This window comes from Scyliorhinus torazame, chromosome 3, assembly GCF_047496885.1.
Source record: "Scyliorhinus torazame isolate Kashiwa2021f chromosome 3, sScyTor2.1, whole genome shotgun sequence".
Lineage (NCBI taxonomy): Eukaryota > Metazoa > Chordata > Chondrichthyes > Carcharhiniformes > Scyliorhinidae > Scyliorhinus > Scyliorhinus torazame.
Window position 1 is genome coordinate 7,842,935 of NC_092709.1, and position 12,489 is coordinate 7,855,423.

At 53.7% G+C, this 12,489-nt stretch overlaps 1 protein-coding gene across 1 annotated transcript in view; it reads left to right on the top strand.

Annotated features, from left to right (window-relative positions):
• Positions 1–7,332: 7,332 nt before the first annotated feature.
• Positions 7,333–12,489, top strand: part of dck (deoxycytidine kinase) — a 37,965-nt gene continuing 32,808 nt past the window's right edge. The window contains exon 1 of the mRNA XM_072495255.1: positions 7,333–7,518. Within this exon, the coding sequence (XP_072351356.1) occupies positions 7,437–7,518 (82 nt within the window). The 5' untranslated portion in view covers positions 7,333–7,436. The remainder of the gene's footprint in view (positions 7,519–12,489) is intronic.

Consider the following 12,489-nt stretch of genomic DNA (forward strand, 5'->3'; position numbering starts at 1 on the left):
GGTTTGTTGATGCTCCCCGTCCGGAGTCCTAGCAGGTTCACTGGAGTCAGCTGAGATTTCTTGAAGCTGCACATCTGGAGTCGGAACATGCAGGAATGCATTGACTTGTGGAGAGGTTCGAGCGAATGAGGGTGGAAGCATCGTAGTGTCACCGGAGTCACCAGTGGTCTCACAGTGATCGTCGAGTGCCTCTGTACACACTAGCTGAGGTCTGTCACTTTGCACATCTTGCATGGGAAGAGGGATGCTGTCGTCACTCGTCTCACATACCGTGGGTAGAACCTCAGCAGCTGCTTGTTGTTCACTTGGGTTGGGTAAATTGTCAGAGTTTTCATCTGATGGTGCAAACAATGTGGGTGGACTGTCATTGTCTTGCTGTTGTCCTTCATTTGGGCTTGGACTGCCATTGTCGCTTTGTTCTTCACTGTAGCATGATAGACCGTCATGATCGTCCTGCTGTGCACTGGAGCGTGGTAGACTGTCATAGTCTTCTTGCTGTTTACTTGAGCAAGGCAGACTTGCATCGTCTGCTGCTAGTTGGTCAGAGGAGGTTGCTAGACCCTCGTGGTCTTGTTCCTGCAAGGACTGCGCATCGGAGTCTTGCGTTCCTTCTACCAAGGAGTCTGTCAACGAGCTCACTGTGGAGGCTTGTGACACTGGAGTCACGTCTTGTGTGTGCAAAGACTGTGCTCTGGAGCCTTGCGTTCCTTCTATCGTGGAGTCTGTCCACGAGCTCGCTGTGGAGGCTTGTGACACGGAGTCACTTCTTGTTCGTGCAAGGACTGCGGTGTGGAGTCTTGCGTTTCTTCTTTCGTAGAGTCGGGAACCCTGAGCGGTGCGTGGACCACGCTCTGTGTGGCAGCAGGCCGCTCTCTGTGGGCTTGTACCGCTCTCTGTCTCTTGGTTTCAGGCTGCAGCATCATCCTGCACTCACGAGTCGGGATGTCATACCTGCTGGGCTGAAGATCCTCAAATCCGAAGAACGAATCCGCGTCTGCGTCGGATTCAATACGGGGGTCGTCAATGTGCAACACGTCTCGTTGCGGTTCGGATTTGGTACTGGGGTAGCCTCCCAAGGTGAAAGGTTCATCTGAGTCGTTGTCTTCTCGGACCATATCATCACTGTTTGCGTTGGAGCTGACATTGGGCTCGCGAGGTCCAGAGAAAATGCAAAGGTCGGTATCGAAGTATTCCAGGTCGGAATCATCGGTTTGGGCCTAGGTAATTGCTTGTTGCAGGGTTCTTCGGAGGTTAATTTCATTTCCTGGTTCAATTTGAGGCATTGTGCTGTCATTCCAGGTGAAGGAAGGTTGTTTTGCGGCTTTAAAAAGATTTTTTCTTTGATTTGGGATGTTTCCCCTTTAAATGGGCGTGGTCCAGAACCTCTGACATCATGACGCATGTGACGTAGCGCGTAGGAAGCGATTGCGCATGCGCAGATCGCTGTTCCTTTACCGATGGTTGTTTTCGTGATTGCGCATGCGCGCCGTCTTGCACATGCGCAAACAGACCTTCCCGTTCTGCATGCTTCTCACGCAACTGCGCAAGTGCAGCCCATTTAGAAAGATGGCCACCGATCAAACTCGTTCTCTGCTCCGGGAGCTTGGCATCGTGGTGAGTACTGGCGCTTCTCTTACCTTTTCTTGCTGGTTGGAGTGTGTTTTTTGTCCAGGACTGCCTGGAAGTCGCTCCTGTTTTGCCCTTTGGAGAACTTGAATTTTAAAAAGATTTCTTCTGCTCTGGCACCGGCGATGGTGAGGAGAAGCTCTGTTTTTTCAGGATCGGCCACTTCTTCTAGTTCGGCTGCCACCAGGAAGATTTCAAACCTTTGCCGGAATGCCCGCCAGTTTTCGCGGAGATCGCCAGGGCACTGGAGCTGCTGCGGAACCCGGATCTCGAACATCTTGCCTGGGTATCGTTGCTGGCGTCACTGTACGCTGAGGTATGGCTGTCTGGATTGAAACAGTTCACTCCTGGTACCATGATTTGTTATGTTGTAGGTGTAACATAAGCGGCTTCCTTGTGGTTCACTTGACAAAGGAAGGTTCAGACGTGGAGATAACTTCAACACGTTTATTAAACTATTTACACTTCTATTACTCGGGTTCGACACTACTGCTAATCCTACTGTAGCTACCCAGACTGACTAACCAGTTGCTGCAATCCACGTGGTGGGAGTGATATTGAATCAACCCTGTGTCTGTACTCACTGACTGTCTCCACTGGAAAGCGGCAGGTCATGTGTGTGGTGTCCTTTATATATGGGTTGGTGTAATGCCCCCCTGTGGTCGTGTCACCTCCTTGTGTATCGTGAATGCCCATTGGTCGTATCCTAGCTACCTGATCTATTGGTTGGGTGTGTGTGTGTGGTGTCACTGGTGCTCCCTCTGGTGTCTAGCTAGCTACATGTATTTACATTGGTGCACATCACCACAGCGTAGATTGTGGGAGGGAGAGTGGGCCTCCGATGGGCTCTGAGGGCAACCCCCTTAAGGAGTTACTCCCTTGGCCCACTGTGAGGATCACCATGTCAGGCTCACGTACAGTAGGACCTGTTGTGAATCTCGCCCACGGGACTCCCGGTCCAGAGGAGCAGAGGATCACTCAGGCCCAGACACTTTGGTGCCGAGCCTACTAAATGGATGCAAATGACTCCTGAGGGTGTGTTAGTATCTTCCCGCTGGCCCGCAGGCGCGAACCCCGATCCAGCCGAGGGCCGCAGCATAGCGGCTGGTCTGGCGTCCGGCACGAACCCCGATTTCAGGTAGATGGTTAGCACTGTAGCTTCACAGCGCCAGGGTCCCAGGTTCGATTCCCGGCTTGGGCCACTGTGTGTTTTCTGTGAATTCTCATTACACTTTCAAATAATCAATTATAAATCATACTCCTTTGTTTAAAATCTTGGTTTAAAGATACCATCACGTGATGTGAGAAAAAACTCATGAGCGAGCGGTTCGGGTCAGGATTGCACTGTCTGCAAGTGTGGTGGAGGTCGGTTTAACTGAGATGATTATTTGAATGATCAGGGAATGGTGCAGAGTCACAATGCTCGTTTGGACAGTCAGTGCTGACTTGATAATAATAATAATCTTTATTCGTGTCACAAGTAGACTTACATTAACACTGCAATGGAGTTACTGTGAAAATCCCCTTGTCGCCACACTCCGGCGCCTGTTTGGGTACACAGAGGGAGAATTCAGAATGTCCAATTCACCTAACAGCACGCCTTTCGGGATTTGTGGGAGGAAACCGGAGCCCCCGGAGGAAACCCACACAGGCTCCTTTTGTGCAGTGTCCTCCCCGAGTAGGTCCCTGCCTGCTGCCTCCGTGCACCCGCAACAACAGCTGCGACCAGGTAGATAGCGAGCATTCCTGGCTGGACTCTGAAATTCATTGTCTGCATGGGGGTGGGGAAAGAGAAGGCTTGTCAGCACGATGAGTATTCCCTTGCTCATCCAGATCCAACAGGCTACACGGTGACCCTGAGTCGCACTTCAGCCCCGCCCTTCACATATCCCCCCCCCCCATCCCACCCCCACCCCTCTGCCGTCCCCGTCCCCCCTGATGTGTGAGTGGCACCGGGGAGTCTCGATCTTCACCACCCGTCCCTGTTGACAAGGTACCGCTGGCCACTGCAACCAGTATCAGTGAGAGGGTTTGCAGCCCCTGTCCTACCTCCCTGGCAGGGTTTACTGTGCGTGCCCTCATTGGGTGGGCCGTGAGTTATCCCACCAGCAGGGGGGGCACCTGGTTGTGGAGAGGGTCACGGTGTGCCATCAATCACCTCAATGTTTAGAGCCCTGTGTGTGGGCAGGTCCTACAGGTGGGGGTGAAGCAGCGAAATGTGTGTCTGCCGGGAGTGTAGCTGCCGTGTGATGTGTGTCCCGGGTGTGTCACACGGATTGTGACAACCTGACTGAGGTCAGGACGGATGGGAGCAGGGGCGCGGTGGGCGGCAGGGATTGGAGAGCAGCACGGTAGCATTGTGGATAGCACAATTGCTTCACAGCTCCAGGGTCCCAGGTTCGATTCCAGCTTAGGTCACTGTCTGTGTGGAGTCTGCACATCCTCCCCGTGTGTGCGTGGGTTTCCTCCGGGTGCTCCGGTTTCCTCCCACAGTCCAAAGATGTGCAGATTAGGTGGATTGGCCATGATAAATTGCCCTTAGTGTCCAAAATTGCCCTTAGTGTTGGGTGGGGTTACTGGGTTATGGGGATTGGGTGGAGGTGTTGACCTTGGGTAGGGTGCTCTTTCCAAGAGCCGGTGCAGACTCGATAGCCGAATGGCCTCCTTCTGCACTGTAAATTCTATGAGACAGCTGGTGGTCCTGAGGGGTGGGCTAGCTGATAGTGTCACTGGTGAGGCCTCTGCCCCTGAGAGGGGGCAGTGTGCCAGGGAGGGTGCCAAAGGCCACAGTGCTTGTGTCCTCTGCTGGGGTGAGCTCTGCTATTCCCCTGCTTCCCCAGTGTAATAAACTGCACGTGGCACACCCAATTTGGGAAGGTTTCCCTGTGTTCATTGGGACTGAAGGGGGTGGGCTAGCTTACTCGCACTGGAATGAAAGGTCGGCCAGTCTGAGGCTGACGAGAAAGGAGAGAGGTCGTGCTAAGCTGGATTTGGGCCTCATGTAGATAATGAATGTTATTGATAAATGTCTCTATAAATTGCCTTGGGTTACCTGCGCCGTTATTAAACCCCACAGTGGGGCTTCTGAGGAGTGTCAGCTCTGATTGAGCTTGGCCACGCCCATCCCGGTGATGGGTCAGCTGTTGATGGGTCAGTTGGGGTCTGAGCTTTTCCAGAGGGGTGGCCTGGGTGGGCTCCCAAATGACCAGAGGCTCTGTGAGCATTTGCAGGACAGAGTGAGCAGCCAGGGGCCTGTGAGTTGTACCAATTGGATGTGTTTAAATCCGCATATCACAGCAGTGGCGGTCCGAACCAGGCCAGACCGACCCCAAGAGGGACACCATGAATCGTCGGGGCCCCACCCTGGGGCAGCGCCCACAGTGTTGGCACCAAATAATTTCCCCCCCCAGCAAGGTCGACAATTGTGGAGAGGTTTTAAGAGTTTTCTTACTTTCTTGCTCCCCCCCAGCAGCCATGGCGCCTTAAAATGGAGAATTATCCTGGTATCTCCTCGGCTGGCCCAATGTCGTATCTTTTATAATGTCGTTGTAAAGCTCCTCGGGACGTTTTGTTAGCGTTAAAGTCACTAAATCAATACGGCTTGCGTTGGGTGTATGTAGGGAGTAGTAGGGCCTGGGGGGATGGGGATGTGGGAGGGGCTTGGGTGGGAGGGTGGAGCTTAGGGTGGGGTGTGGGGGAGGTGGGGGTTGGTGGGTGTGGTGGTTGAGGGGGGTGCGGGTTGGGGGTGCAGGTGTGGGGGGGTGGGGGTGCGTGTTGAGGGTGCGGGTGTGTGGAGGGTGGGGGGGTGGGATTGAGGGGGGGTTGAGTTGAGGGAGGCGCGGTTTGAGGGTGCGGGTGTGTGGAGGGTGTGGGGGGTGGGGTTGAGGGGGGTGCAGGTTGAGGGGGGTGGGAGTGTGTGGGGAGTGGGAGGGGTGTGGGTTGAAGGGGCATGGCGTGTGGGGGGGGCGAGTGTTGGGGGAGTGTGGAGGTTGAGGGGAGTGTGGGTTGAGGAGGGTGAGGGGGCAGGGTAAGGGTGCGGGTGTGTGGAGGGTGGGGGGGTGAGGTTGAGGGGGGTGTGTGGGGTTGAGGGGGGTGTGGGGGTGCAGGTTGAGGGGGGTGGGAGTGTGTGCGGGCTGGGAGGGGTGTGGGTTGAAGGGGCATGGGGTGTGGGGGGGAGAGTGTTGCGGGGTTGAGGGGGGTGTGGGGGTGCAGGTTGAGGGGGGTGGGAGGGTGTGGGGGTGGGAGGGGTGTGGATTGAGGGGGCATGGGGGGCAAGGGTTGTGGGAGTGCGGGGGTTGAGGGGGGTGTGGGTTGAGGAGGGGTGAGGGGGGTAAGGGGGCGGGAGGGTGGGGTGTGTGGGAGGGGGCGACCTCCCTTTCCTCCGGGCTGCCGGCCATGTCCGGTGCCCACTGCTCGGGCACGGTGAGGGGCCGCAGGTATGGTGGTCCCCCCCCCCCCCCCATCTTTTACCGCTCTCGGTGGATATGCGCGGCCTTCTCCTGGGGGTGGGATGGGAGGGGTGGGGGTGGGGGGGTGGAATACAAACAGAAAAACCATTAGACGTTCCGATGCATGCAGCCCAGGGGTTGGGTAGATGGTGGTCTCAGTGGCCACAGCACCCGGCCATGGCGGCTGGCGTGCTAGCTGGCATGTGGGGCAGGGCGAGGGTTCTGCTGTTCCCCGGGGGGGGGGGAGGAGACGGGTACGGGTATGTGGGGGGGGGGGGCCGGGGTTAGTGCCAGAGGGGCACAGTGCTGCCGACTCACCCTGGCCCCCTGAGGAAGTCGCGGAGTTTCTTCCGCCACCACATGCCAGTCCAGACGGCGCTGCCCACCTCTGCCACCTGCGCCCAGGCACAGTGAACGGCGGCGCCTGGTGGCCCTCCTCCCGGGCCGGGGTACAGGGTCACCCGCCTCTCCTCCACGGTGTCCAGGAGGGTGTCCAGCTCAGCGTCCCTGGACCGTGCTGTTGATCTCCTCCCGGCCATCTTGTTGGCTGGGACGATGTGGGGGGGGGGGGGAAGGACCGTTTAAGTGCGGCTGCGGCGTGCGAGCCTCACGTGCGGCAATCACCGACCTGGCAAATCTGGCGTGGAATTGATTGCGTTCCATGTGGCGATGGTGCGCGCTCATTCAGAGTAAAACTCCACGGTTCCTTCGCCCGCCGTCACCACTTAGTCTCAAAATCGGAGAATCCAGCCCCATGTATCTGGAGAAGGTCAAGTGCATCGTTAGAGGGTCGGTAGAAGGTTCTACTTGAGATGGCAGCAAATCATTTCCTTTTTCACAGTATTAGTCACCGTCAGCTGTTGAGGGGGGGGGGGGCTGGTTTCAGTTATAAGTTTGATTGGTTGGGTTTAATGGGGTTATTGAGTATTGATTGTGCTATTTCTGGGTTGTACCTCTGTATTGATGATAAAGTGTGGCATTACTTTGTTATAACTAAACGTTTCTTCAATAGAAATATATTTTTCAAAACGTCACTCTTTTATAAATAGATGTTGTTGTTGTAACTGTCAATGTGTTTATTTTCATACGACAGTGAATCTCTAGAAATGAGTGTGAGCTGGAATATTTTTGTTCCGGAAGAGACATTCAGGGGTCGGTGGTTGTTTGTGAAGCTCTTGCAATGATCCCTGAAATTGTGGCCACACATGGAGCTGCTACAGAATGAATGAATGAATGAATGCGAGAGAACGTGTTTCCTGTCTCTTAACTCTCACTAACCCAGCTGCATCACTGCTCAGAGAGAGAGAGAGAGCAGAGACAAGAGATTACAATCACTTCTCTCACTCTCACCCCCAGCCTACCATGGCGGTTCCCCCCAGCAAAAGGAGCAGACATCATTCTGGCAGTGTTAAACCCAGGAAAGTTTCCATCGAGGGAAATATAGGTGAGTGACAGTTGCAGCTTTGTACAATCGGACAATGGAACGCCTTTAACATGCAGGCTCTGCTTGTGAACTGGAGCCTTAGCCGCTGCAGGGAGAGCTCGACAGCTCTGCCTCCATCTGCAGTTTAATTCCCGTTCATATTTGATTGCATTCAGCTCCTTTGTGGCTACCATCCTTCTCCACGACCTTAATTTCAGACATTGAGGTCCACAGATGGTTTCGTTTGCATCGTATTTTAAGAGGGAGGTCCTCTGTTGTAAAGTGTAGTGTTACAACAAGCCCTTTATTGCGACAGTGCTGTTACCTGCAGGATACCCACCAGCAGGCCGATTAGACCCCCCGTGAGTCTTGTGGAAAATGGGCTTCATCACTGAGAGGGGAACTCCCTCACCAGCAGGGGGGCAAATCAGGACACAAGCATCGCAGGCCGAGTGTGGGCTGGGCACAGGTATTCCCTTCTGGGACCAACGTCAATAAACCGTTTGTTTCCTTACGCTTCGTCGAATTCAACAATCACAAATACAAAAATAAAAGCAGGACCCCAAATGTTGTTTAAAATCCGTCCCTCCTGCACTGTGTAAGTGCTCCCTGAGTTGTGAGATTGACTTCGACACATCTTCCCGCCCTGCAATGCTCCAGAGGGCTGAATACCCTAACTCGCACAATTCATTGATATCCCCCGCCCCCGCCTGTGTTCGCTGACATTTTGGCTCTCAGTCCAGCAGCGCCTCAATGTTACAATTCTCAATCTCACTTCCAGGTGTCTCCATGGACTGGCACCCTCCATATATCTGTGATGACCCACAGCCCCCCCCCCCCCCCCCCACCCCCCCCAGAGATCTGTACCCTTCTCCAACTCTGGTGTCCATCCCAGATCCTGCCCGCAGGTCTGTTCCGGGGCAGGAGCACCTTGGATAGGACGTCCACCTGTGCCCCAAATAAGGTTTTTAAGTGACCACTTTAAAACAAAATAAATTTAGAGCATCCAATTCTTTTTTTTTCCAATTAAGGGGCACACCTACCCTGCGCATCTTTTTGAGTTGTGGGGGCGAGACCCACGCAGACACAGGGAGAATGTGCAAACTCCACACAGACAGTGACCTGGGGGCGAGATGAACCCTGTCCTCAGCGCCGTGAGGCAGCAGCGCTAACCACTGCGCCACCGTGCCACCCTCACTTAATGGCCACTGCAAGGTTTTTCCCTGGCCAGCTTTAAATTTAGGCTGTCGCGTAGATGACTGCTCGGAGGGAAATGCATAATTGAACAAAGTTGGATCTCGGATAGGAATGAGGGATGGTTGTACCTCCTTCAGTAGCCTCCTTCTGACTGGGGAAGCCCCCGCAAACCTCTCTCCTCCCCGCCTGTTATAACCTGCCTACTTACCATTGGCTGGGGACTAATGACAATCCCACAATCCTGTGGGAGTATGAGCTTCCCCAATGAGGGGGGCGGAGAAACCATTAGTAAACTCCTAGTATAAATAAAGCTGGCCAGTTTAGGAACCAGCAGGGAGGAGTGTGCAGCAAGGGAAGTTGCTGCTGCTGTTATATATATATATGTTATTGTAAATAAATGTTATTACTTTGTGTCCTTAAAACTTGTGCTGGATTCTTCATGGCCCAAAACTGCTCCATTTGCCAGGAGCATCAGAAGCTTCCGCCGGCCGCGCCCCTACATCACTGGGAATGGCCAGGGTGGCCTTGGGCACGCTTGCATGCAGATTTCGCAGGCCCTTTTCAAGGATCCATGTTCCTTCTATTAATCAACGCCCAGTCTAAATGGCTAGAGGTGCATACGATGCAGGGGACAACGTCCTGCGCAACAATTGAAAAGATGCGTTTGTCGTTTAGTACGCATGGCCTCCCCGAGGTGCTGGTCACGGATAACGGCACTCCATTCATGAGTGAGGAGTTTGTGAGGATCACGAAGATGAACGGCATACGCCATATCCGCACTGCCCCTTACCACCCGGCTTCAAATGGGTTGGCAGTGCAGACATTCAAAAGAGGCCTAAAGAAGCAGTCTTCCGGATCAATGGACACGAGACTGGCTCGCTTTTTGTTTACGTATAGGACCACCCCCCATGCGGTGACTGGGGTAGCTCCCGCAGAACTCCTAATGGGCCGGAGACTTTGCACCCGCCTTAGTATGGTTTTCCCGGACATTGGCGCAAAAGTACGCCGCACAGCAACGCTAAAAATCTGGGGACAGTGGAGACGGCATAGGGGAAGGACGGGAGCCTCGGTGTGGTCCCCGATAAGAAATAATCATAGGTTTGTCCCGGGGAGAATGGATGGGGGATTTGGAGCATGGCAGAGAGCTGGGGTTGTGCAACTGAGAGATCTGTTCGTAGACGGGACGTTTGCGAGTCTGGGAGCGCTGACGGAAAAATATGGGTTGCCCCAAGGGAATGCATTTCGGTACATGCAACTGAGGGCTTTTGCGAGGCAACAGGTGAGGGAATTCCCGCAGCTCCCGACGCAGGAGATTCAAGATAGAGTGATCTCAGGGACATGGGTGGGGGATGGTAGGGTGTCGGATATATACAGGGAAATGAGGGACGAGGGGGAGATCATGGTGGATGAGCTGAAGGGGAAATGGGAAGAAGAGCTGGGGGAAGAGATTGAGGAGGGGCTGTGGGCTGATGCCCTACGTAGGGTAATCTCGTTGTTCTCGTGCGCCAGGCTAAGCCTGATACAATTCAAGGTTTTACACAGGGCGCATATGACCGGAGCAAGGCTCAGTAAATTTTCCGGGGTAGAGGATAGGTGTGGGAGATGCTCGAGAAGCCCAGCAAACCACACCCACATGTTTTGGTCATGTCCGGCACTGCAGGGGTTCTGGGTGGGGGTGGCGAATGTGCTTTCGAAGGTGGTGGGGGTCCGGGTCAAGCCAAGCTGGGGGTTGGCTATATTTGGGGTCACAGAAGAGCCGGTAGTGCAGGAGGCGAGAGAGGCTGATGTTTTGGCCGTTGCGTCTCTAGTAGCCCGGCGAAGGATATTGCTTATGTGGAAGGAAGCCAAACCCCCGGGCGTGGAGACCTGGATAAACGACATGGCAGGGTTTATAAAACTAGAACGGATAAAGTTCGCACTAAGGGGTTCGGCTCAAGGGTTCACCAGGCGGTGGCAACCGTTCATTGACTATCTCGCAGAACGATAAAGGAAATGGGAAAGTAGCAGCAGCAACCCAGGGGGGGGGGGGGGGCCCGGGCGGGTCCTCAGGGGTGTTTTTGTATAGATATTTGTATTAGGCTATGTATATTGGATTGTTTGATTTTATTTTTGGAGAGTTATTATTTTTGATATGGCAGTTGCCATTTAGTTTATATATATATTATTTATTTATTTGTTAAAAACGGCCACTGTTATTTATACTGTTTTATTGTTGTAAAAAGGAAAACCTTTGTATTGTTTTGTTTGGCCAAAAAATTTGAATAAAATATATATTTTTTAAAAAGTACGCCGCACACGAGAACGGCAGGGACAGGGATTTTCTCGGCATCGGCCGATTCGGCAGTTTGCGCCCGGTGACCCAGTGTTCGTTCGGAATTTTGCTGGTGGTGCCCAGTGGGTTCCTGGTGTAATCTTTCACCAAATGGGCCCGATATCTTACCAGGTGCAAGCCCAGGGTCGTCTCCAGCGCAAACATGTAGACCACGTTCGGTCCAGAAGACTATCCCCTCAAAAGATTCCCCGCCCCCGGAGCTCATTTCTACAGCCGCAGAGACCAGAGACAAGGGAAGGTAGTCCTCACAATCTTCCACTGGTGCCTCACTCGAAGCCTGCGCAGGTCGTTACAGAACCGAATGGAGATAGAGACGCTGACATGACGGAGGCAGCAGACTCTGACTCTGAGATGGAGACACAGGATGCTTCAGAGGGGGAATCCTCGGGTCCACGGGCCGAGGATGTACAACCGTTGCGCCGTTCATCACGGAAGCGCCGGTCTCCGTCTCGTTACACGCCGCCTGATCCAGCGCCGCGTGCAAATGGTGTCCGGCCTGCGGCAAAACGAGTCCGACGTCCTCCTTCGCCAGGGTCTTCGGTGGATTCCTTGGACTTTGAGGGGGAGGGATGTTATAACCTGCCTACTTACCATTGGCTGGGGACTAATGACAATCCCACAATCCTGTGGGAGTATGAGCTTCCCCAATGAGGGGGGCGGAGAAACCATTAGTAAACTCCTAGTATAAATAAAGCTGGCCAGTTTAGGAACCAGAGGAAGGAGTATGCAGCAAGGGAAGTTGTTGCTGCTGTTATACATATATGTTATTGTAAATAAATGTTATTACTTTGTATCCTTAAAACTCGTGCTGGATTCTTCGTGGCCCTCACAAAACCGCCTATCCCCTGAGACCTCAATCGCCCCCTTCATACCTGCCCAGGCGTTCCCTAGTCCTGCCACGTTGGGACACCAGCCATTCGCCTGTCCTCCAGTTCCCAGGAACTATTTCCAGGCAGCTTCCTGCAGTGCCTCCTCCGGCCACTGGGGCGCTGTACCAGGAGAGCCCAGAGAGCTCCTGGCAAATCAGATTAGCCGGCAGCTCGCCAACGCGGGAGACCCTCCTGAGTGAGAGGTGGACATCCCACCTTATGCCAATCAATGCTCCTTAGAGAGTAATAAGGCATCGGGGCTGCTGGAGTTGGCAGAATGAGTTCCCTGACAACTCTTTGGGGCCGAATCCAGGTCATCTTGAAATTCAGACTCTGGAATTTCCTCCCTCAGCTGGCCTCTTTCTGCCCGTTTAAGATACTCCTTAGAATCTACCTGGTCACCTGTCCCAATATCTCCCCAGGTGGCTCCCCTTCAATGTTTGCCAGATGGTCACTCCCGTGGGATGCCTCAGCAAGTTTATGTTAAAGGTGTAACCTAAGGTGTATTGTTATGATCACAACAGTCCCTTAAGCTTGGCTCTTTCTAAAATTATTTTTTGATGGTAGGTTAAACTCTCTGGAGAGATTATAACA